General features: G+C 32.6%; 2 protein-coding genes across 2 annotated transcripts in view; one reads left to right on the plus strand and one right to left on the minus strand.

Moving 5' to 3' along the window:
* Positions 1-50: 50 nt before the first annotated feature.
* LOC132739773 (26S proteasome non-ATPase regulatory subunit 6-like) lies at positions 51-12,984 on the plus strand. The gene is made up of 8 exons (XM_060727570.1): positions 51-225; positions 3,097-3,302; positions 3,921-4,066; positions 5,337-5,556; positions 6,013-6,121; positions 10,827-10,995; positions 11,642-11,747; positions 12,438-12,984. Exons 1-8 carry the CDS (start codon positions 81-83, stop codon positions 12,504-12,506), a joined length of 1,170 nt encoding a protein of 389 aa, XP_060583553.1. The 5' UTR covers positions 51-80; the 3' UTR covers positions 12,507-12,984.
* A 7,699-nt stretch (positions 12,985-20,683) lies between these two features.
* LOC132739774 (uncharacterized) overlaps positions 20,684-22,742 on the minus strand; it is a 90,518-nt gene continuing 88,459 nt past the window's right edge. The window contains exons 56-57 of the mRNA XM_060727571.1: positions 21,286-21,387; positions 20,684-20,844 (exon numbers count right to left, since the gene is read on the minus strand). Coding sequence (XP_060583554.1) covers positions 20,684-20,844; positions 21,286-21,387 — 263 coding nt within the window. The remainder of the gene's footprint in view (positions 20,845-21,285; positions 21,388-22,742) is intronic.

The raw sequence follows: 22,742 nt of genomic DNA on the forward strand, positions 1-22,742 counted from the left end.
TCATTAACTTAAAATAAAATGCCCTATTCTAATTAATTATTAATTGTCACGACGTGTAAATTTCATAGTACGCCGCAAAAATGCCGATCGAAAATTTAGAAGAAGAAGGGCTTGCTAAAAACCCAAATTTAGAGCTAGCACAGTGGAAATTTCTTCTGACAACAGATTTACACAAAGATGACAAAGGGCTCAAACAAAAGACATTGGATTTCATTGTCGAAAACAGTAACTTCATAACAATTTTACTTTATTAAAAATGTCATGTCATTGTTTAAAACTGGGTGGGGTAAAATATAACAAACACTTTACCCAGAATAGATTTATTTAATTTATATATATTTTTAGCCCGTATTAATGCGGTATTACAATCATTATTTAATATAAAGAAATGTAATTTCTTCCCCTTTTGCAAATATATCGTGTAATTTCCCCAAATTAATATGAAAAGCCAAAGCCTCCAAGCGAGCTCGATTTAATTTTACCGTGAAATATTATTTAATATTTGTTCATTTTTATTTGACATTTTCCCTTTTAAAATTGTCATTCAGTATTTTACACTGCTTCAATTTATTCTGGTTGCCTGTCCTATTATGGTTCCCATATAATTGTGCAGGACACCAGTCTACGCTTCCGTTTTCAATTAGAACACCTCAGATTTAGCGTTATCATGTTATTCGAAAAGTTGCAGTGTGTCAATTCAGTCAGGGCTCACGCTGTCAGTCGCCATAGTCGCCATTTGCGATTATTTTATAAGATTGACGATTATTGGCTACAAAATCCGGCAATAATTTTTTACTTCCAACAGTGTTTATTTAAGATGTAAAAATCGATAAAGACTGCAGTAGACCCAATTAACACCAGCGGGGTAGATTTAATTGAGTGTCAACTTTTTATCGGTCATGCATTGCTTACTATTGCCTGAGGTGATAAAAATACATGCAGGTGATAAAAATACATGCGAGATGTAAAATTGTATCAGTACTTAAAAGATATAGTCCAGCAGGGCTCTCAGTAGGGTCAGAATTTCACGAGTCAAAGACTCTTTGGCCAAAATTTTCACGAGTCGAACCATTTTTTTTCTAGTGTCATCTAACTACATGAATCATTTTTAAGTTACAAAAATTACTGTATTGGAGGTCATTTTGTGTAGATTCTCAAGTCTCAATTGATAATATTTAACATGGAAAAAATGCCTAGTTATAATGTATATATATGTATATATACCCCCTTCCCCCCCCCCCCCCAAAAAAAAAAAAGACAACAAAAAAACCAAACAAATAAAAAAAATGAACTGCATCTTGTGAAAGAATAAAATAAGCAGCAGCTTTTCTGAATAAATGTATAAAATATAAAAATTATCTTTACTGGTATGCTATATATATCATATTAATTTTAAATACCAAAATGTACTAGGAATATTTAATGGAAAAAGAAATAACAAATGTAACGGTACTCCAAGTAAATCAAAGACCTATTATAAACCTTTAAAAGCAATCAATAATTGACACCCCAAGTATATAATTCTTATCAGTTGTGTAGAGCTATTTTTAGCGCTGTCAAATTACATCCACTGATGTCACGCTTCAGTGCACAGGCTATAAACAATGCTGTGTGTAATACACGGTGATTTGAACATATGTAGGATTTGATAGGTAATTAGGGGTGGATTTAAGGTAATTATCATTGCATAGCTGAATATCCCATGTGGCAAATTGACTCTTGTGCAGATTTTATCACGTGTCAAATGTGTGCATTTCCTGATTTTCATGAGTCAAAACCCGGATCCCCGTGTCAATCGAGAGCCCTGGTCCAGCATTATAATAGCCATCAAAAATCCGTCAATAAGCTACAAAAATCGTCTTAAAATTGATAAACTGGATAATTTTATTGACCAACCCAAAATTTACCGTAAATTGCAGTAATGGCAAATTTTGAATTTTTTTCTTTTAAGCTGCTTGACTTAATCGCCAGTGGAAAACAATGATAAAATAATTAAAAAGTATTTACTACCAACCAACTATTTGTACAACAATCAAAATTTTGAATATTTCTTCAGAAAACAGAAAAAAAATCCGATTGTCACATATTTTCTCGACACCGATAATTTTGACATTTATTTAAAGGTGAAAATAAACTATGTTCTGTTTAAAAATCTTTACTATTATGGCAGAAAATTTGTTTTACATTGGTGATGATGACATTTTTCAGTAAGTTTTCCAGAAAAAAGGTTGCATTCTGTGAATAAGTTTGCAAGTGTTATTTCTATAGGCTAATATGACCTAGATCTACTCCAGTTCTGTGTGAAATATGGAAATTGACAGTGGTTATAGCTGACAAAATTTGATTAGAACAAACAAAAGAAATTGTCTGATAACAGCATTATGTAAAGTTATAATGGATCTTTAATATTATTGTTTAACAGTAATTATACTTTATAACATTTTTATTACATTTTTATTCTGTTCTATAATAACAATTAAAGTTGTGGTTCTATGTGAAAAGGTAGTTATTAATATACACAAAAGTATCAGTTTATTTAAGAATCCTTATAAAACTAAAAAAGTTTTATATGTATTGTTTATATAATCAACTGCTTATGTTGTTAATCGCTAAATCGTGAATATAGTCCGCTGAACTTTTGGCTATTATTTTTTTAAGTTAAAAATATTGGCTATTATTTTATTTGAGCCAGTGTGAGCCCTGTCAGTGGAGTCCCTTTAAGTCTCCAGTCACACATAAAACATGAGATAAAAAAAAGAACAGCAGTCAATGTGATTATCATTGACAGCCTCTGCTTCCATGTTTAGTCGACCAAAACATTTTTAGGCTATAAATCCTTTTGAGTAGCAGTGATTTTTTAGGGTAGCAAACATTATTATCCCATTGTTCATATATATCATTATATGTCAATTATTATTTTTTCATTTTAGTTTTTTGATAGCCTACTGACTTTATTTAAGATTTGATAAGATCCTTTTTCACATATAATTTTAAAATCAGTGCCCTTTGAAGTTTGGCAATTATAAACTTGAATATGTAAACTTTAAGTGCTTTTATTGATAATTGTAAATAAAATATTTCTCTTAATATTTGTAGATATGGCCCCTTTCTATGAAGAACTTAGTCATTCTCTGAGCTGGAAGATCGATCAGGCTTTATTGAAGAAAATGCGTGCAGCAAATCACGCGGAGCTGAAGAAACTTGACGAGGCAATAGCAGATGCTGAGAAAAACCTTGGTGAATCAGAAATACGGGAAAATATGCTGAAAAAGGCAGAATACTTATGTAGTATTGGTGATAAGGTAAATATATAGTACATGTATATACATTGTGGATTGTTTTTCTTTGGGTTGATTTGTTCAGAAACTATTCTGGTTGTAATCATCCTAAAGCCTGGAAGACTTTTACCCATGACACTTTTGCATATTGAGTTTAGCAGGCAAATCCATGCTGTCTAATCATGATCTGTACTGTTGGCAATTCAGTTGATTTAATTTATGAAACTCCTGGCTTTGCCCAAATTAAAAGATGGATAAGTTTATTTAAGATATTAAGCAAGATAAATTGAGTGGTTATGTTTGAGAACACAGAAGTAGGAAGCTAACAAGTAGCCTATAGGAGGTTGCCAATTACTACTTTGGTGTTCAGTTAATAGTTAACAACTATTACCTTAACAATGATGATGTACATTTTGATCTTATTAAATACATGGTTTGAGGAATTTATGTACATGTATCATTTTCAGGTTTCTATGAAAAACATTTAGATGTCAGAAAATATAAGATTGCTCTTTTTCAAATAATTTAGATATGTGAGTTTTAGAAATAGCTTTATTGTTTTCATGACCAAGTTCTGATATTTTTTCTTTTTTTTTCAAGTGAAATTCTGTTACTTCACTTTGATATTTATTGTATTTTCAGGAGGAATGCCTTTCTCAGTTCAGGAAGACACAAGAGAAGACTGTATCTCTAGGATATAGGTTAGATCTTGTGTTTCACTTGATCAGAATTGGCTTGTTCTATATGGACCATGATCTCATAAACAGAAACCTTGAAAAAGCACAGAGGTATGTATTATAATTTGACAATGAACACTTTTCAGGGCCGGCGAAATCTGATTTTGACTTATTTGTCTGTTTTTATCTGAAGCATTTCTTAACTTGTCCGTATGATTTTTATATAATAAATTCTTGAAAATTTCCACTTGGCTGAACCGTTTGTCGGCCAACCTGGGAAATACAGACAATTGACTTTGCCACGCCTGCTTTAACCTTTTCCCTTATATAAGGGTGTTTCGACGGCTTTTTGCCCCCCCCCCCCCCTTTTGAGGCCTCAAAACAGTGAAAAAATGTCCTATTTAGACACCAAACACTGTTTTTCGATGTGCCCCCTTCTGTTTGCGGGGTTTGAAGGGGGGCGGAGTCCCCCTCATCGCCAAGAAAATTTTGGACTTGTGAGAGGCTTAAAATGACCCCAGGTTGATCATAAAGTAACGTGTAACCAACGCTGAAAAGCCTTTGACTCTATCTCAATCCATTGAGAAGTTGCAGCACTTTGAAATAAATTTTGATGGAAAAAATCGAGGCAAAATAGTGATTTTTGGCAATTTTGAGATGTCCCCTCGTTGCCATGGTAACAGGAAATTTAAGACTGAGCATGTCGTTACAAAGGCAATGGTCCAGTCAACATTTGTGCCAAGTTTGATTAGTATTGAAGCATTTTTCATAGTTTCATAGCAGTTTGAACTTGTAAGAGGAGGCTTTTCAGTTAAAATGGCCATTTTTCACAATATGCTCATGGGGGAAAGGGTTAATAGATGCAAAGGTTTGTTTAATATTTTTAATCTGGCACAGATGTAAAAGATTATGAATAGTGGTTACTGTATGTTAAACTATTGTTTTATTTCCCTAAAATTTAAGAGGAGGGCCCTTTCCCTAACTGTTAAAAAAACCTTGTAACCTGTCTTTTTTTAGGGAAAATGCTACAAGTTAAATGTGTCTTATTAAAATGTAGAATTTGTCAGCATTTTCATAAGAATATCAATGTAACAGCCTGTCGATGAAGTAAACATATGTTTTCAATCATTGCAAGAGAAGAGTTTAATTAACCATTGCCTATTTACAAGACTTTATATAAGATTTTTCTTTTTTGACAGTTTCATTATCATAAGATTTAAGTTGTGTCCCATGAGATATGTCAGGGAAGCTGCCTTATAACCTTCAAAATGACAATTGGTATAAATGACATACCAAAGAAAACTAATTCTAGAAAGTAAAATATGACTCATATAATATTCAGGATTTTGTAGTTTGAAGATTTGCTGGTTTATATTTTCAGTTTAATAGATGAAGGAGGTGATTGGGATAGAAGAAACAGGTTAAAAGTTTATCGTGGTGTCTACTGTATGTCTATACGAAAGTTTAAAGAGGCGGCAAGTCTTTTCCTCGATACTGTTGCCACATTCACATCATATGAATTAATGGATTATCACTCATTTGTAACATATACCGTACTCAGCAGCATCATTGAATTGGAGCGGCCAACTCTAAGAGAAAAGGTTTGTATGATTTTATTTACATATTCTTATAGAGATTTCAATTTCAATCTTGTTTGTAAATGTAAGGGTTGTCAGGTCACTTTTATTGTGATTGATCATAAAATTCTTTCTAAGATCATTCACACTCTGCTCTAGTATGTACTGAAATTATCAGTTCCTTGCGAAAGTTTAGGCAACTAGTATTGGTAAACTGTTAGGCAGCATGCCCCGGAACAATGCAGTGGCTGAACTGTGCTCTGGTAAATTCAGTTTGGCTTACTGCTGTGATCCGGAGTGAAAACTTCCAACACCACCACAGTTATGTCTTAGATAAAGGTAAAAAAGCAAGTTTAAGTACTAAAAAAGAGTACCGGTAGGTTTAATTAAAATACGTAGAAAAATTGCAATTTTCTGTACATCATGAAAATGTAATACATGTATGTTGAATTTTAATGCATAATACTTTAAATATTGTAGGTTATAAAGGGATCAGAAATCTTGGAAGTGCTACATAGTTTACCAAAAGTCAGAAAATATTTGTTCTCATTATATGATACACATTATGGCGATTTCTTCAGATCATTGGGTAAGATTGTCACCGGTTATTTCTTAAATATGCTTCATTACACTGTCTGTTTAAAGATTTGTTGTTAAGAATATATGTTTGAATATAAAGTTGCCAACTGTATGCTGTAAGAAATTATTTAATATCACTCTGTGTTTTAATGTTTAAAACAATTACTTTATCACATACTCATGCGGCTTTTGCGGCTCCATAAAAATGGTATTGCACAGCCAAGCATATATTTTGACATGAAGTCATTTGCGTTATATAATCATAGCGTCACGACGCACTAAATATTAGCATTATACTATAGGCATGTCAATGAAAAATGGTTCACTTCAAACAGTCCTTATTTTTGATATTGATAAATAGATTATTAAATTTGTGTAAGTTCATCAGAGAATTTATTAAACGAGTTGAATAAAGTAATATTATGCTCCCCAGAGAAATAATATAATTTTATTCAACTTGTTCAATAAATTCAGTATTAAACTTACTCATTCAATATCCTCTATATTAAACTGTTCTCTAGCTGTGGTGTATGAAAGATGACTTACAGTTCATTATTTTTGACTTTCTTGAACTTAACTGTTTGTGTTGTCATGTTAAGATGATAAACTTGTGTTTATTAAAAATGTAATGGTACAATTTGCATGTTGTTGTAGTGCTTTTGAAGATTAAAATGAAATGTTCTATAAGAACATCCAAACTCTGACATTTAGTGGCTAATGCTTGTAAACTTATATTTTAGTATGCTTATTTTCATTTGACATACCAGTATAAATGCACGAAACATAAGTTTAATTTGTTTTTGAGATAGCAGTAACATTGCTAGCGAAACATGAATATGTAGCCCTTATTATGCTGAATTTCTTAAATGGACTTTTTAAGCTCCCAATATGGAACTGTCAATTTACAAATTTGATATGAGGGTATAAAAATGAAAATTTGAAGTTGGTAAGCCAGTACTATAGAGCCTAGTCAGATTGCAATGAAATGCAGACTGGTTTAGCTCTATACTATAGTTATTTATATTATAGCTATTTATTAGTCCCCTACCGGTTTACCGGAGGGGACTTAAGGTTTATTCTAACACTCACGTGATTTTGTCACTATAGACAAAGAAGGAAAAAAACTGGTGTTAAACTGACAATAAACACCGGTTAAGGACTACTTGTATATGCGCTGTTATGTTTTCACCCTCGATTGTATAGTTTACAAAGCATTTTAAAGCAACAATAAAAAGCATTTTTATGCCCCCGCCATGTAATGGCCGGGGCATATAGTGTTACCCTGTTCCGTCATTCCGTCCTTCCGTCCTTCCGTCCTTCCGTCCTTCCATCCTTCCGTCCTTCCGTCATTCTGTCATTCCGTCATCATCAGTTTCCGTTCATTATCTTAAGAACGGTTGCACACATTCAACTCAAATTTGACATATGGATATGTGATGAGAAAATACAGGTCAAGTTCGAATTTGGTCATGGTTCGATGATTTTTGGCAGAGTTATGCCCCTTTTACTTTGAAAATAATATGAAATTTCAGTTTCCGTTCATTATCTCCCCAACGGTACAACACATTCAACTCAAACTTGACATATGGATATGTCATGAGAAAATACAGGTCAAGTTCGAATTTGGTCATGGTTCGATGATTTTTGGCAGAGTTATGGCCCTTTTACTTTGAAAATAATATAAAATTTTCAGTTTCCGTTCATTATCTCCCCAACCGTACAATACATTCAACTCAAACTTGACATATGGATATGTCATGAGAAAATACAGGTCAAGTTCGAATTTGGTCATGGTTCGATGATTTTTGGCAGAGTTATGCCCCTTTTACTTTGAAAATAATATGAAATTTTCAGTTTCCATTCATTATCTCCCCAAAGGTACAACACATTCAACTCAAACTTGACATATGGATACGTCAAAGGAAATGCGCAGGTTAAGTTCGAATTTAGTCATGGTTCAATGATTTTTGGCAGAGTTATGCCCCTTTCACTTTGAAAATAATATGAAATTTTCAGTTTCCGTTCATTATCTCCCAATGGTACAACACATTCAACTCAAATTTGACATATGGATATGTTTTTGGAATGCCCAGGCCAAGTTTGAGTTTGGTCATGGTTCAATGGTTTTTGGCAGAGTAATGCCCCTTTCACTTTGAAAATAATATGAAATTTACAGTTTCTGTTCATTACCTACCCAACAGTGTTACATATTCAACTTAAATTTGACATATGGATATGTCAAAGGAATGGGCAGGTCAAGTTGGAATATGGTCATGGTTTGATGATTTTTTGGCAGAGTTATGTCCCTTTCACTTTGAAAATAATATAGATACATCTTAGGAATAAGCAGTTTAAGTTTGAATTTGGTTGTAGTTCAATGATTTAAGACAAACTTATCTTTCCTGAATGTTGGAAAAATTTTGAACTTTCAGTTTCAGCACTCTTACTTTTAGCCATTATTTTGGCCACAAATATGCAATATGCTATTTTTAAAAGGTTTAGACTGAATAGTTTCAATGCCTTGAACATTTTATGAAAATGGTTTGTGTTAACATTGAAAAGTTTTAAGGGCTTTAAACTTAAAATGAAAAAAATAATTAATGCACCATCTGAAATTTTGGCTGCATGCGGGGGCATCCGTGGCATGATGACACATTTCTAGTTATTTACATTTTCAGTTCTTATAATGTTTTCTTTTCATACAATACCGAAATAATATCTCACATACACTAACGCCTCATATAAGATCCATATCAGTTAATAAATACTTTGACAAAACGGCGCCAATCCGTAAGCAGCGTAAATGACGTCATCCTAAGTAAACAACTCATTCATAAACAAGCTGACGTTATTTCATACATACAAGAATGATAAATGGGGCACTGATGTAAACACGAAACGACGTAAGTTTTTATTGTTGAAATTGTTGAAAACTTGATAAAATAACGTTTTTTTTCCTTATTATTTCTTTTGTTTGATAATTTCTATATCTTCGCAACAGTACAGTAGGGTGCGAACATCGAACAGCGTTATACGAAAATCGGCACCGGAAGTTATTTCCGCTTGTAAAATAAGTTTAGTGATTTTCCTTATTTTATCGTGTTAGAATCGAAATAACATCGGCCTGAGAGGTGTATATCGGCTATTTAACACCGGTTTTGTCGTTTTGATGCCTACGGCCTTCGTGGTCAATTCCTACGCATCAAAACTCCAAACCGGTGTTAAATAGCCGATATACACCTCTCAGGCCGATGTTATTTCTTAATCCTCCGTCCGTCTGTCTGTCCGTCCGTCTGTCTGTCTGTCCGTCAGTCCGTCCGTCCACAAAACTGGATCCCGCGATAACGCAAAAAGTACTGAAAATATTTTAATGAAACTTGATATATGGATAGATGGCAGTATGGAGATTATGCATGTCTTTTCTTTTTCTTCCTATGTTGAAAGTTCTGGTTGCTATGGCAACAAATAGACTAAAAATATGGCAAATTTTACACATAACCTGGATCCCGCGATAATGCAAAAAGTACTGAAAATATTTTTATGAAACTTGATATATGGATAGATGGCATTATGGAGATTATGCACGTCTTTTTCTTTTTTTCATATACTGAAAATTGTGGTTGCTATGGCAACAAATAGACTGAAAATATGGCAAATTTTACACATAACCTGGATCCATTGATAACACAAAAAGTATTGAAAATATTTTTATGAAACTTGACATATGGGTAGATGGCAGTATGGAAATTATGAACATCCTTTTCTTATCTTCCTATGTTGGAAATTCTGGTTGCTATGGCAACAAATAGACTGAATTTCAAGATTTCTGATTCTAGTTTTTAAGTTTTTTCACTATAAGTTCTTTATTTCTTAAGGTATTTTCTTCAAACTTTAAATATAAGTTGCTAGTCATCAACTACATCATATGTGACAAGGTTTACAACTCTAGGACAAAATTTATCAGAATTACCTCCCTTGAACTTAAAATTTTCATGAAAAAATATTGTTTTTTTTTAATAACTTCTTTTTTTCTGAATGTATCTACTTCAATCTTCATATAAATGTTTCTTATTATCACTCAACTTTTGTGAGAAAGTTCAATACTCTAGCAAGACTATTTCCAGAATTATGCCCCTTTTGAACTTGAACTTTGAGAAATTGGTAATTTTTACTCCAACTTCTTCAATCATGATAGGATTTTCTTCAAACTCCCACATCATAATAATAATTATGACAAGGTTTATAAATCTAGCATCCATATTTCCAGAATAATCTCCTCCTTAAACTTTTAATTTTTCCTATTCGTTCTTTTAACTTTCATTTACTTCAAATTCAAAATAAACATTCATTATTCATACCTTCATTACTAATTGTTCTTTGTTACACTCACATCATGTATGACATCTTGCATCTTTATTTCAAGAGTTATCTCCTTTTTAAAAATTTTGCTTTTCAAAATGTTATATTTTGATAACAGGGATGTTAAAAAAATAACTTTGAGTGTCCTTCAGTCCGTCTGTCTGTCTGTACATAAAAACTGTTTCCTGTGATCACTTTTAAAGAACTTTTTCAACAAATTTACTCAAAATAGAAACATAAGTGAATGGCCAATGGCCCTTCAGAATGTTGCTGGGGTTCTAACCGGTAGGGGATTTATGGATTGCTTGCAATACTATGATAATTGCTTGTTTATCATATTGATATTGTATTTTCAGCTGAGGTTGAAGATTTGATGAAGTATGACAGATATTTGAACCCTCACTACAGATACTATGTTCGTGAAATGAGAATAGTGGCATATAACCAGTTATTGGAATCATATAGAAGTCTTACACTGGAATATATGGCTGATGCATTCGGTGTTACAATACAGTTTGTTGATCAGTAAGGAGAATTTATTATTTTATTATATGCATATTGAGCCTAATTCCTGTTAGATTTTGTGGTCTGAGGCCTGTATTATATCATAAATCTCATGAAAGTCTCTTTTTATGTTGTTTTAAGCTGGTCTGTATCAAGTATATACGGGGCTATTCTTAGATCTACTTTATTCTGCAGATTTCTTTTAATAGTTAAATGGGTTCTGAAATTTAATTTGGGTATTAAAGAAAACAAAACAAAGACATACATGTATACATTTAAATATAGTTGGTGTATCAGTCATCAAATTCATCTTCTTCTGGATTGATAATCTGTCCATTAAATTTTGTGTTTGATATGCGTTTTCATGTATTTTACAGTTCAACTGGAATTCTATATAACCCACTCACTTCGATAAACTGTTAAAAATTTTAGTTTTGTTGGATAAAACAGTGGGTGGATAAATTACTACATATAAGGAGAATCAATAGCTTCTTTGATGTACAAGGTGTAAATCACCATTACATGTGACTTTAGTTTTAAAAGTCTCATTTAAAAGACATGGCTGATAATTTGAGTTAGAAAAGTAGGAGATTAAACCAAAAACCCATGAATTCTTAATAACTCATAAGTCATTGTATCGATGTAACACATGTATATATTATTACAGAGAGTTGTCACGATTCATTGCTGCTGGTAGATTACATGCCAAGATAGACAAAGTTGGTGGTATAGTAGAAACAAACAGACCAGACAGTAAAAACTGGCAATATCAGGTATGTTTTACCTCTCACAGTATTCACTTCTCATATTGCATGCTTTCATGATGTTTTCAAATACAGTACAACCTCTTCTGAATTACCCCATGTAAAGCAATAACCTTTACAGCAAAAGTATCACTGCTTCCCAAAGTATTACTTCACAATACATTAAACTCCTCTAGTCCAACATGTCTCAACAACAACAACCAAAGTCTTTGTTTTCTAAAGGGGGTTGCTCTGCAGATGATATACTATATTCTTAGAGTTCAGGGGCAGATCAGATCAAATAAATGTTTTTGATACACTTAAAGATAATTTCTTCAATATGATTTGATAATAATTTCTTCATTATGATCTGGTAGCTGGGTACAATAATCCCCTGCAGCATGTTGCAGGCATCGTTGTTATTTACATAACATCTTAAACAACCTTATCTTAATGGTAACAACCCAAGTATCAAGAATTTATAAATAACCTAGTTTCATTCAAGCGCAATATTCAACCACTATATCTTGAAATTGTCAAAATCACATTCAATTAAGTTGGTTTCCATCATATAAGAATAAAGTTCAATAAACATTGATTAACCTTCAAGAATATGAAATCTAGGCTGTGATTGGTTGATTGAGACATCACAAAAACGCACTTTTGTTTAAGAGCTGATTTTAATTCTTAATTTTAAACATTAATGTTTGTATTTTTCAGGAAACAATAAAGAAAGGTGATATTCTATTGAACAGAGTTCAGAAGTTGAGCCGAGTCATCAATATTTGAGTTGTTACATTACTCACACAGACTTTATCATCTTGTAATTGTATCTTTGTTTATTTCTGGAAAATTCATTGGACGAAATAGACCATGTTATTTTACGATATTGACTCTTAACATCAAGTCAAAAATGGCAATTGTAATGGTGGTAGATATGAAATATTACACATTGCATTAAAGTGCTTTATCTACGGTATATTTATGATATTTAAAATATTTAAGATTGTGTCATTACACCATATGTTTAATTATAACTGTGAAACAATGAAACATATGTGAAAGAGGGAATAAAAAGATCAAAGACTTACACCTAACTAACTGTGGCATTTTTGATGCATAGTAAGTTTGAGGTACTATGTCATTTGTAAAATTTGAAATTATTTCTGAAGGATTTGTATCATAATTAATGAAAAACAAAATTTAAAATTTGTAACAATACTTGGACATTATTTACTTTTCATTTTTAGTAAACTGTTAAAAACAGGCTTGTTTGTATTTCATTCTTAACCCTTTAGAGAAGTGAACTTGTCTAAGATTAACTGTATAGGTCCTCTTACAGCTGTAGGTTCGAGTTGTGCCAGCATCTTAGGATTCTTCATGTGAGTAAGCTATCCATTTAGCTTATGGAGTGTCAGTGGTTCTACAAAGGTGCAGGTTTGTGCCTGAAATAATGCTAAGAAGGGCACCTGAGGTATTCCTCCACCAGTAAAGTTTGAAAGTCGCCATATGATGGTTATGACCTTTACTGTGTTGGTGGGACGTTAAACCAAACCAAAATGAACCAAACAAAACCCAACTTTATCTGTTGTTGTGATAAATTAATGATAAACTAGAGGATGCTTTTGTAAAAAAAAGCGCATGTCTCCCCCACTGCTGAGAATAACTGTGAATGGAAACAGGAATGGAAATGGAGATAAGATAATGTAAATACCCGGTAGTCACTTCAATGAAGGCTGTCTATGGATGGTTTCTATTGTTAAGGTTGTATGAGAAGATGCTTCCTAAACTGTTTGTTTTTAACCAGGTATTCAATTTTGAAAATCCTTGTTATTCAATCAGCGTATGGCAGGCGGGCGTCAAACGAAATTGCACTTGATGGTCATATCATATATAGTTTCACAAATGAAATTAAATGAAATTGTGTCTGCTCCATAATTCTTCAAACCTTTAAAGGATTTTGATGATACTTGAAACAAACGTTCATATTGTCAGATTTTTTTACACTATTGAAAGACAACTCAAATTACAATGTATGTAAAATCATGATAACTGTAGTGTGTTGGGATGACTCCACTCGTTTTCACAATGAAGCCTCTCTGGTAGATACTTGAAACAAAAATTCACCACATCCATAGTTTGAGGGTTGTAGGTCTAAAGGAACTCTAGTTATCATCCGGAAAGGAGAAATTAACCAACGGTCGCTGTGACCTTGACCTTTGACCTACTGACCATTAAAACAATAGGGATCATTTGATTAATAAGACCAATCATCCTATGAAGTTTGAGGGTTGTAGGTCAAAAGGAACTCTAGTTATCATCCGGAAATGAGAAATTGACCAACGGTCACTGTGAGACCTTGACCTTTGACCTACTGACCCCAAAAACAATAGGGATCATCTGCTCAATAAGACCAATCATCCTATGAAGTTTGAGGTCTGTAGGTCTAAAGGAACTCTAGTTATCATCCGGAAACGAGAAATTGACCAACGGTCACTGTGACCTTGACCTTTGACCTACTGACCCCAAAAACAATAGGGATCATCAGCTCTATAAGACCAATCATCCTATGAAGTTTGAGGGCTGTAGGTCAAAAGGAACTCTAGTTATCATCCGGAAACGAGAAATTGACCAACGGTCACTGTGACCTTGACCTTTGAACTACTGACCCCAAAAACAATAGGGATCATCTGCTCAATAAGACCATTCATCCTATGAAGTTTGAGGTCTGTAGGTCTAAAGGAACTCTAGTTATCATCCGGAAACGAGAAATTGACCAACGGTCAGTGTGACCTTGACCTTTGACCTACTGACCCCAAAAACAATAGGGATCATCAGCTCTATAAGACCAATCATCCTATGAAGTTTGAGGGCTGTAGGTCTAAAGGAACTCTAGTTATCATCCGGAAACGAGAAATTGACCAACGGTCACTGTGACCTTGACCTTTGAACTACTGACCCCAAAAACAATAGGGATCATCTGCTCAATAAGACCATTCATCCTATGAAGTTTGAGAGCTGTAGGTCAAAAGGAACTCTAGTTATCGTCCGGAAACGAAGAATGGACGGACGGACGGACGGACTGACGGACGGACGGACTGACGGACGGACGGACTGACGGACGGACGGACAGAAAAACAATAGGGATCATCTGCTCAATAAGACCAATCATCCTATGAAGTTTGAGGTCTGTAGGTCTAAAGGAACTCTAGTTATCATCCGGAAACGAGAAATTGACCAACGGTCACTGTGACCTTGACCTTTGACCTACTGACCCCAAAAACAATAGGGATCATCAGCTCTATAAGACCAATCATCCTATGAAGTTTGAGGGCTGTAGGTCAAAAGGAACTCTAGTTATCATCCGGAAACGAGAAATTGACCAACGGTCACTGTGACCTTGACCTTTGAACTACTGACCCCAAAAACAATAGGGATCATCTGCTCAATAAGACCATTCATCCTATGAAGTTTGAGGTCTGTAGGTCTAAAGGAACTCTAGTTATCATCCGGAAACGAGAAATTGACCAACGGTCAGTGTGACCTTGACCTTTGACCTACTGACCCAAAAACAATAGGGATCATCAGCTCTATAAGACCAATCATCCTATGAAGTTTGAGGGCTGTAGGTCAAAAGGAACTCTAGTTATCATCCGGAAACGAGAAATTGACCAACGGTCACTGTGACCTTGACCTTTTGAACTACTGACCCAAAAACAATAGGGATCATCTGCTCAATAAGACCATTCATCCTATGAAGTTTGAGAGCTGTAGGTCAAAAAGGAACTCTAGTTATCGTCCGGAAACGAAGAATGGATGGACGGACGGACGGACGGACTGACGGACGGACGGACTGACGGACGGACTGACGGACGGACGGACAGGGCAAAAACAATATGTCTCCCCCCGAGGTGGGGGAGACATAATGAACTGGTGGAGATACCTTCCTTGCCATTTTGTCAACCTTTAATTAAATGAATTTTCTAAATGGACTTGTCCACATTTCATTTTAGAATTGTCCAGTATCATTTTAAGGAATATGTCAAAAGGGGAAAATTTAAAAGTTAGTTTTTCGAAAGGAAAATAAGGGGTCTTCCACCAAAATTTAATTTCCTTTTAAGCTAAAATTTGGGTTTTAAAAAATTGTTGGAAAATAATTGGAATGAACCGGAAAAAAAGACTACCTTAAAAATTTAAATTATAAAAACCAAAAATCTTAATACTATGGGGGTTTTTTGTGATAAAAAAAACCGCTTTTTTCCAAATCGGGGAAAAACACAAATTAATTAAAAGTTAACATTTTACCTCTGGGAGGTTTTTTAGGAATTTGGGAATTTAAAACTTTGAAAAGGGCTTTTTCCCTTTTTAACTCAAAACTTGGTTTTAAATTTTGGCCCCTTGAATTTTTATTGCAGAAACCCCAAAAATTTTAAAGGGCCCCAAAAGTCCCTTTTTGTTTGACCCCCCAAAAAAACACCCAAATTAAAATCAGACCCAAAAACCTTTTGGGACTGGGGAATGAGTATTTTAAAAAAACCTAAAAAATTTTTTGGGGAAAAGCGGGAGGGGGCCGGTCCCAGTTTTGGGGAACGGGACACAGCAAGTAAATCACAATCCTATCGGAGTAAAATTAAACATCAGCTTGCAAGATAAAGTATCATGTTCAGACTATACATTGTTATAGTCTTTAGTTGACTTCATATTTAAGGGTTGTTAGTGGAAGCCTAATGATTATGGTATCTGACCTAGAGATATTGGATAACATGAATCTTACAGGAGTCACGGCCATATAGTCTAAAATGACATTAGTACAAAATTTAATGTACTAGTTCCACGGAAGCAGGCTTGAACCCTTCTTCACATCCACGCTTAAATAATGTAAACTAAAATCCAATTCCATCATCATGCTTCAATCCCTTATGTGAAAGCTTCGACTTTTCTTCTGTTAAAAAAGAAAATATAACAAACACAATCAGACTATTTATCTAATTTTATTACATAAAATAAGAGCAGAATTTAAATACTCCTAACATGGTATCAACAAAAAAAACAAAAATGCTAAAGATATAATATAGTATAAAATGAAATATTTGCTCAAAGATCTTGATACTGTTATTATCTGGTTGATAATCACATAACTTAACTTTATATAAATAATTCTTGTAAGAAACTTGTCCAAGCCCTTCAATTTTACACATGTATCAAACAGTTCAGTATTTCATTTATGTATGTTACTATTCATAGTCCAGAAATCAAAGGGAAGTAAGCAAAGTATATGTTGGAGTTACTGAACCTGTATTTTGACAGACTATCAAATATCTTTGAATGAAGTTAGAACAAAAGTGAGTATTTAGCCAAACAAAACTATGCTTATATGTAATTTCTTACAAATTACGTAATTCATTACTATTTATATTGATACAAAATGAAAAGCTAAATATAGATACATGTTTCATAAAAATGTCTGGAAACTGTTTTATCACTATCAATAAAACATGACACCTAGTATTTACTTCACCATTTCTGTTATTCTTTTTGTTTTTAGTCACTTATTCTTTTGTTTTAAGTCACTTGTAATAGATTTGACAAGAGTTTAATTTAAATTACTGCAGAAATTCTTTTTCTTGCTACACATAATGCACTTTTCACCACGACTCATTGACCACCGAAATTATGCATTTTGTAACAATAAAAAGAAGCAATCTTTATAAATACTCCACTAAAGAGAAAAGCGTTTACAAAATCTAAAAAATGAGCAAAAAATAATTTTGATTTTCCAAACACCAGTTCATCTAGCACGAATACTGTATAAATAAAATATAATTATATTTCTACTCAACTTCTAAATTACAAAAAGTAAGTGGTTTTAAAAGAAAATTAAAAACAAAACCAAAAAAATAGTTAAATAAAGTAGGGTCACACTGCACTGCACGTGTACTTATGGATAATATCCTAAAATAATGACGATACAGAATTATGCGCATTTGCACATAAATCCTGCTTAATCATTTCTTTTCCATTCCTCTTCAATAAAATATCATCATTTTTTCAATATTTTAAAAACAAAACCTAAATCCTTGCATGGGATAAAATTTATCATATACTGGTATCCCATTTTATTTTTAGAATAAATATAGAATTCTATAATTAAAAAAAAAAGAATATAAAATAATTAACAATACAGTATCACAGTTCAAAGATGTAAACAAAACAAAGATACAAGAGATTACTATCAATATATTTACAAAATTCCTTTCTATTCTACAAATCAAAATGTCAAGTGTGAGACAGAGAAAAAAATGTAAAGTAAGAAAATTTTGCAATTTGTTAACCAATATAATAAAAAAAGGGGATGAAAATCACTAAATGTTTTTTTTATTTCCAAAATTTTAAAAGGTTTTCCCTTTAAACAAAATTTTCAAACAAAATGTGCTGAAAAATTAACAGTTGAATGACCTCTTGTACAATGTTTAAAAATTATTTTTAAACAAAAATTTAAAAATTTAAAAAATTACGAACATTTTGTGACAAAAATCAATGTAAATTCGGGGAAATTTATTTTCTATAATTGTTCCGTAAAAAGGGGTTCACACTTGGGGTGATATTTTTGTCTATACAATGCCCATTAAAGCCTAAAGAAGAAACAAGGGGGGAAAAAAATTTCCAATCACCCTTTTTAAAACATCAAATGAGTCTAACATGAAAGACATTTAATTTATGGACGGAGTATACTACAACATAAAACTATAGCAAAATATCACAAGTAATGACAACATTGCTATCGCAGAAATTATAGAAGATTCCATATTTAGTCCTATAACAAACTATTAAATTTCAATAACCCAAATCGTTGGTATAATTCATTTCTTTATTAAAAGGGCAAATTTACTGAATATAGGTCCAAGAGTTAACTACCAATCCAATTATCTGAAAAGTTCTGACAGAAAGAACGAAAATATTTTCTTTGAGGTGTCAAGTTTTTCAATTTTTCCATTAAATTTAACATACCATAATATATATATAAAGAACAAATAAAACTTATTTTTTCACAATCAAATACAAGATCTGGCATTCATGTCATGTAATCACTCAGTCAAAATTTTACCTACATGTTTCTATGTATGAGGGGAAATAATGGACACCACAGCAATTTAAAGCTTTATGACCAACTAGAATAAACTACGAACAATCACAGCATTCCGGTCTGTTTGACCTTATATCAACAGTTTCTATGACAACAGTGTTTGTTCAACACTTTATTTGTTCCATGTTATATATATTTCTCAATATAACCCCACATTTCTGAACCACACTCTTATAGTAAATACATAAATAAATATGTCCTGACCTATGGGTTTATTCATTAAATCAAGGTAAATTTTTCTCAACATAAAGTTACGGAGAAAAGAGTCAAAATATCAATACAGATATCTATAAAATTAACCAATCAAATCAAGTTAAATTTTCTATATAAATACAAGACTGCAACAGCTATTTATTTAATAAAAACTAAAATCTCTAACTTCTATTCTACCCCATGTCCTTTTCAAATAAATACAAATTATATCACAGAAATTTTGACGAGATTATGAATATATTATAAAATAAAAACTCTTCTTTTTCTACCAGCTATGCCATTAAGTCTATTTCTATGCACAAAACAATAAGTTTCCAATTTTATTCATTTGGTAAACTGTTTTTTTTTTTGGATATCAAAGATTTTTTACATAGAGGATATTGAATGAGTGCAAGTTCAATACTGAATTTATTGCACGAGTTGAATAAAATTATATTATGCGAACCTCTCGCGAGCATAATATTATTTTATTCAACGAGTGCAATAAATTCAGTAATGAACTTACACAAATTAAATATTCTATTTATCACATACCCAAAATAAAGACTTTTTAAAGTGAAATAAGAGTCATTTTTCATTGACGCGCCTATAGTATAACGATAACATTTGGCGCGCGTCTTTACACTATGTTTGTATAACGCTAATACGTCACGTCAAAATATATGCACGGCGTGCCAATACCATTATTTACGGAGTCGCAAAATTGGCACGGGTGTGTGATAAAACTCTTTATTAATCAATGAAAAGTACATATATCTTGTCACTGTAATGTGAACTGTTTAATTTATTTTTACTATCAAAATTACAATTTTTTTTTAATTTAATTTCAGTGAGATAACACTACTTTTTTTAAGTCTACATATTAATGTTTCAATTGAAAACATCTTTTCATTGTTCATCTTTTTTGTGTCATTTCAACATTATGTCAATAAGGTTATCACAATGTTTCGTAGGCGACTTGGACGTTTTTACTGCTAGCTGGTCGCATCAACACTTTATGTGTTTTAGGAGACGGCGTTTGGCGTTCCATGTACGGACTCTTCAGTAAGTAGGCGTATGTTGTTGAATGCGCCGAGTATGGTCGCTGATTTACTGTTAATTTACTCTTCTGTTGCTTTTTGTTTTTTGGACTGGGTTTCCGTTTCATGAAAATTCGCTCAAAAACATCTCCATGCTTGGATTTGGCCGAGATTTGGACGCTGGGGCTTGATGAACGATAATTCCTTGAAGGGCGTCTGTGTGTTTATGATCCTAAGCCACAGTTTCTGTAAGAATATATATAAATTATAAAATAAACAATTTTAATATTTTCAAATCTAAACATTAGTACGGAGTATTTGTAGAAAGAATAAGAACTGTAAGGTGGAAGTCTGAAGAAGACTAATCCTAATTTGGTAGGTCGGACATTGTCAGAAGTAATTTAAAACGTTTATTGTCATGAGGACTTTTAATTTTGTTTGTTTACAATATTTCATTACTTTTGAATACACCTGGTACCTCTGCATCTAATTATATTCCCTAGACATCTAAAAAACATTTTCCTGGTATAATAAAGTATAAAGAATGTCCACAAATACTGATGAAATAATCAAAATTAGGTAATATAAACTCACCAAATAGCCTCATCATCTATGGCTGTATCATTTCTACAGCTGTCACACTTGAATACCGGACAAGGTACGGCTGACACCTCGCTGAATGTGTGTCTCATAAATGCCGAGAATGAACCGTAATCATAGGCGCTGTATCTACCATGCCATGCTATATAACCTACAGGTAAATATACCCAATTAATGCAATGACAAAAATAAAACAAAACTTATACAAATTATGACAGTATTGTCATTCAGAAATCGTTTATGTTCAGTCCCGACATGTAGCCCAAACTTTTACCAATATTTTTAAAAAATTTGGTTTTGAATTTTCCTGAGTAAACCTGTTTTAAATTTTTAAAAAATATTATTTTTTTAAATTTTCTTAAACTTTTTTTCTTTAAACTTTATAGCCCCCCAAACTTTTCTTTACCCTTGTGATGTGATTTAAAAAAATTAAGAGTCATTTTTTTTAATCAAATTTTTCTTGGTTAATAAATTTTAAATTAAAAAGGCCCTTTTTAAAATGAGGCAAACCCAATTTGGTTTCCCGATCTTCCATGTGGGCTAAAGTTAACAATTAATTTATAATAAGAAGAGGGTAGAGTATATATTTTACCTTCTTGATGAATGAACAGGAAGGTTGGTACTCCTGCGATACCCAGCAGCTCGGTCAGATCTACGTTACTCTCCGTCTCTATATCAGCATCACGCTTAATACCTGAAATACAATACATTTGGGGTAAAAGTAAACATCTCTAGGTCCAAAGATTAAATTAAACTGTTAAACTGAAATCTTTGATAATGGAAAATTAATCAAAAATTAAATAAACCCTTTTTATTTTTACTATTCCCATCATTATCAGAATTAAAGAACATAACGAGGAGGAAATGTCCATAGGATTACATGGATGTCTCTACATTCCACTTTTTTGTCAGTCTATACATGGACAGTGTGAATTTAGGATGAACGGACAAGACGCCTAAGTAGCAGGGGCATAAAAACTGTTGAAAATTAATATTTTGCATCCATTTTAAATAGAAGCTTTTAAGACCACTTGCACAATTATGTCCCAAAATTTGCTATCAATGAAATAAACCATACTAAAGTATTTAACATTACCAAAATGTTTAAGAATTTTTTCAATCTTTGACAAACACATTTTAAATTTGGTTCCATGAATAAACAAGGAACATCGCAATGCGATGCAACCAGGTTTTCAGCAAAATATTTCACAGAAGCTTTGTCATGAAGGGGCATTTGTTTTTAATTGAACTTTTAGGAGGAATTATGGCTTTTTTAATATTCCTCAAACAAAATGATTGAGAAATTTTATGTTGTCTATTCGCCTTTTTTCCCAAATATTTTAGAAAGGTAAACAGTACTTTATTTTTGCTTAATTTTTGCATTTTTGCGTCTCTTGTCATTTTCTTTTGTCAACAATATTGGCGTGTGGTGTTTTGTGCGATATCAAGAAAAAAGTATGTTCACAATTTTTAAAAAAAATACTTGAATAATGTCTTGGAAGAAACATGGGAATTTAGTGAGCGCCAAAAGCTTCTGTGAAAGTTTGGTCAAAATCCATTGAGAAAATGTAGGAGAAGTTGCGCACACTGTAGAAATTTTTCACTATATATTCTGTATAAGGAAAAAATATACAAAGGGCCATAATTCGGTCAAATATTATCCAATCACAAAACCCCGACAATATGTGCCAGGCACTTGATAACAAAGCTTCTAAGAAAGTTTTGGTCAAAAATCCGTTGAGAAATGTAGGAGGAGTTGAGCACAGAAGAAATTGTTCTCTATATACAATGTATTCTGTATAAGGAAAAAATATACAAAGGGCCATAATTCGGTCAAAATTATAAATCCAATCACAAAACCCCCGACAATATGTGCCAGGCACTTGAATAACAAAGCTTCTAAGAAAGTTTGGTCAAAATCGTTGAGAATGTAGGAGTTGCGCACAGAAGAAATTGTTAACTATATATTCTATATAAGGAAAAAAAACAAAGGGCCATATTAAGGAAAAAAAAAACAAAGGGCCATAATTAGGTCAAATATATACCAAT

The sequence above is a fragment of the Ruditapes philippinarum genome, unplaced genomic scaffold, assembly GCF_026571515.1.
Source record: "Ruditapes philippinarum isolate M1 unplaced genomic scaffold, ASM2657151v2 ctg6582_1_1_1_1, whole genome shotgun sequence".
Classification (NCBI taxonomy): Eukaryota; Metazoa; Mollusca; class Bivalvia; order Venerida; family Veneridae; genus Ruditapes; species Ruditapes philippinarum.

Bases quoted from the DNA above. Each gene is read 5' to 3' on its own strand.
- LOC132739773 (XM_060727570.1), top strand. From the start codon at position 81: ATGCCGATCGAAAATTTAGAAGAAGAAGGGCTTGCTAAAAACCCAAAT. The intron at 226-3,096 runs GTAACTTCATAA...TAATATTTGTAG, and splicing joins GGATTTCATTGTCGAAAACA to ATATGGCCCCTTTCTATGAA. The intron at 4,067-5,336 runs GTATGTATTATA...TTATATTTTCAG, and splicing joins AACCTTGAAAAAGCACAGAG to TTTAATAGATGAAGGAGGTG.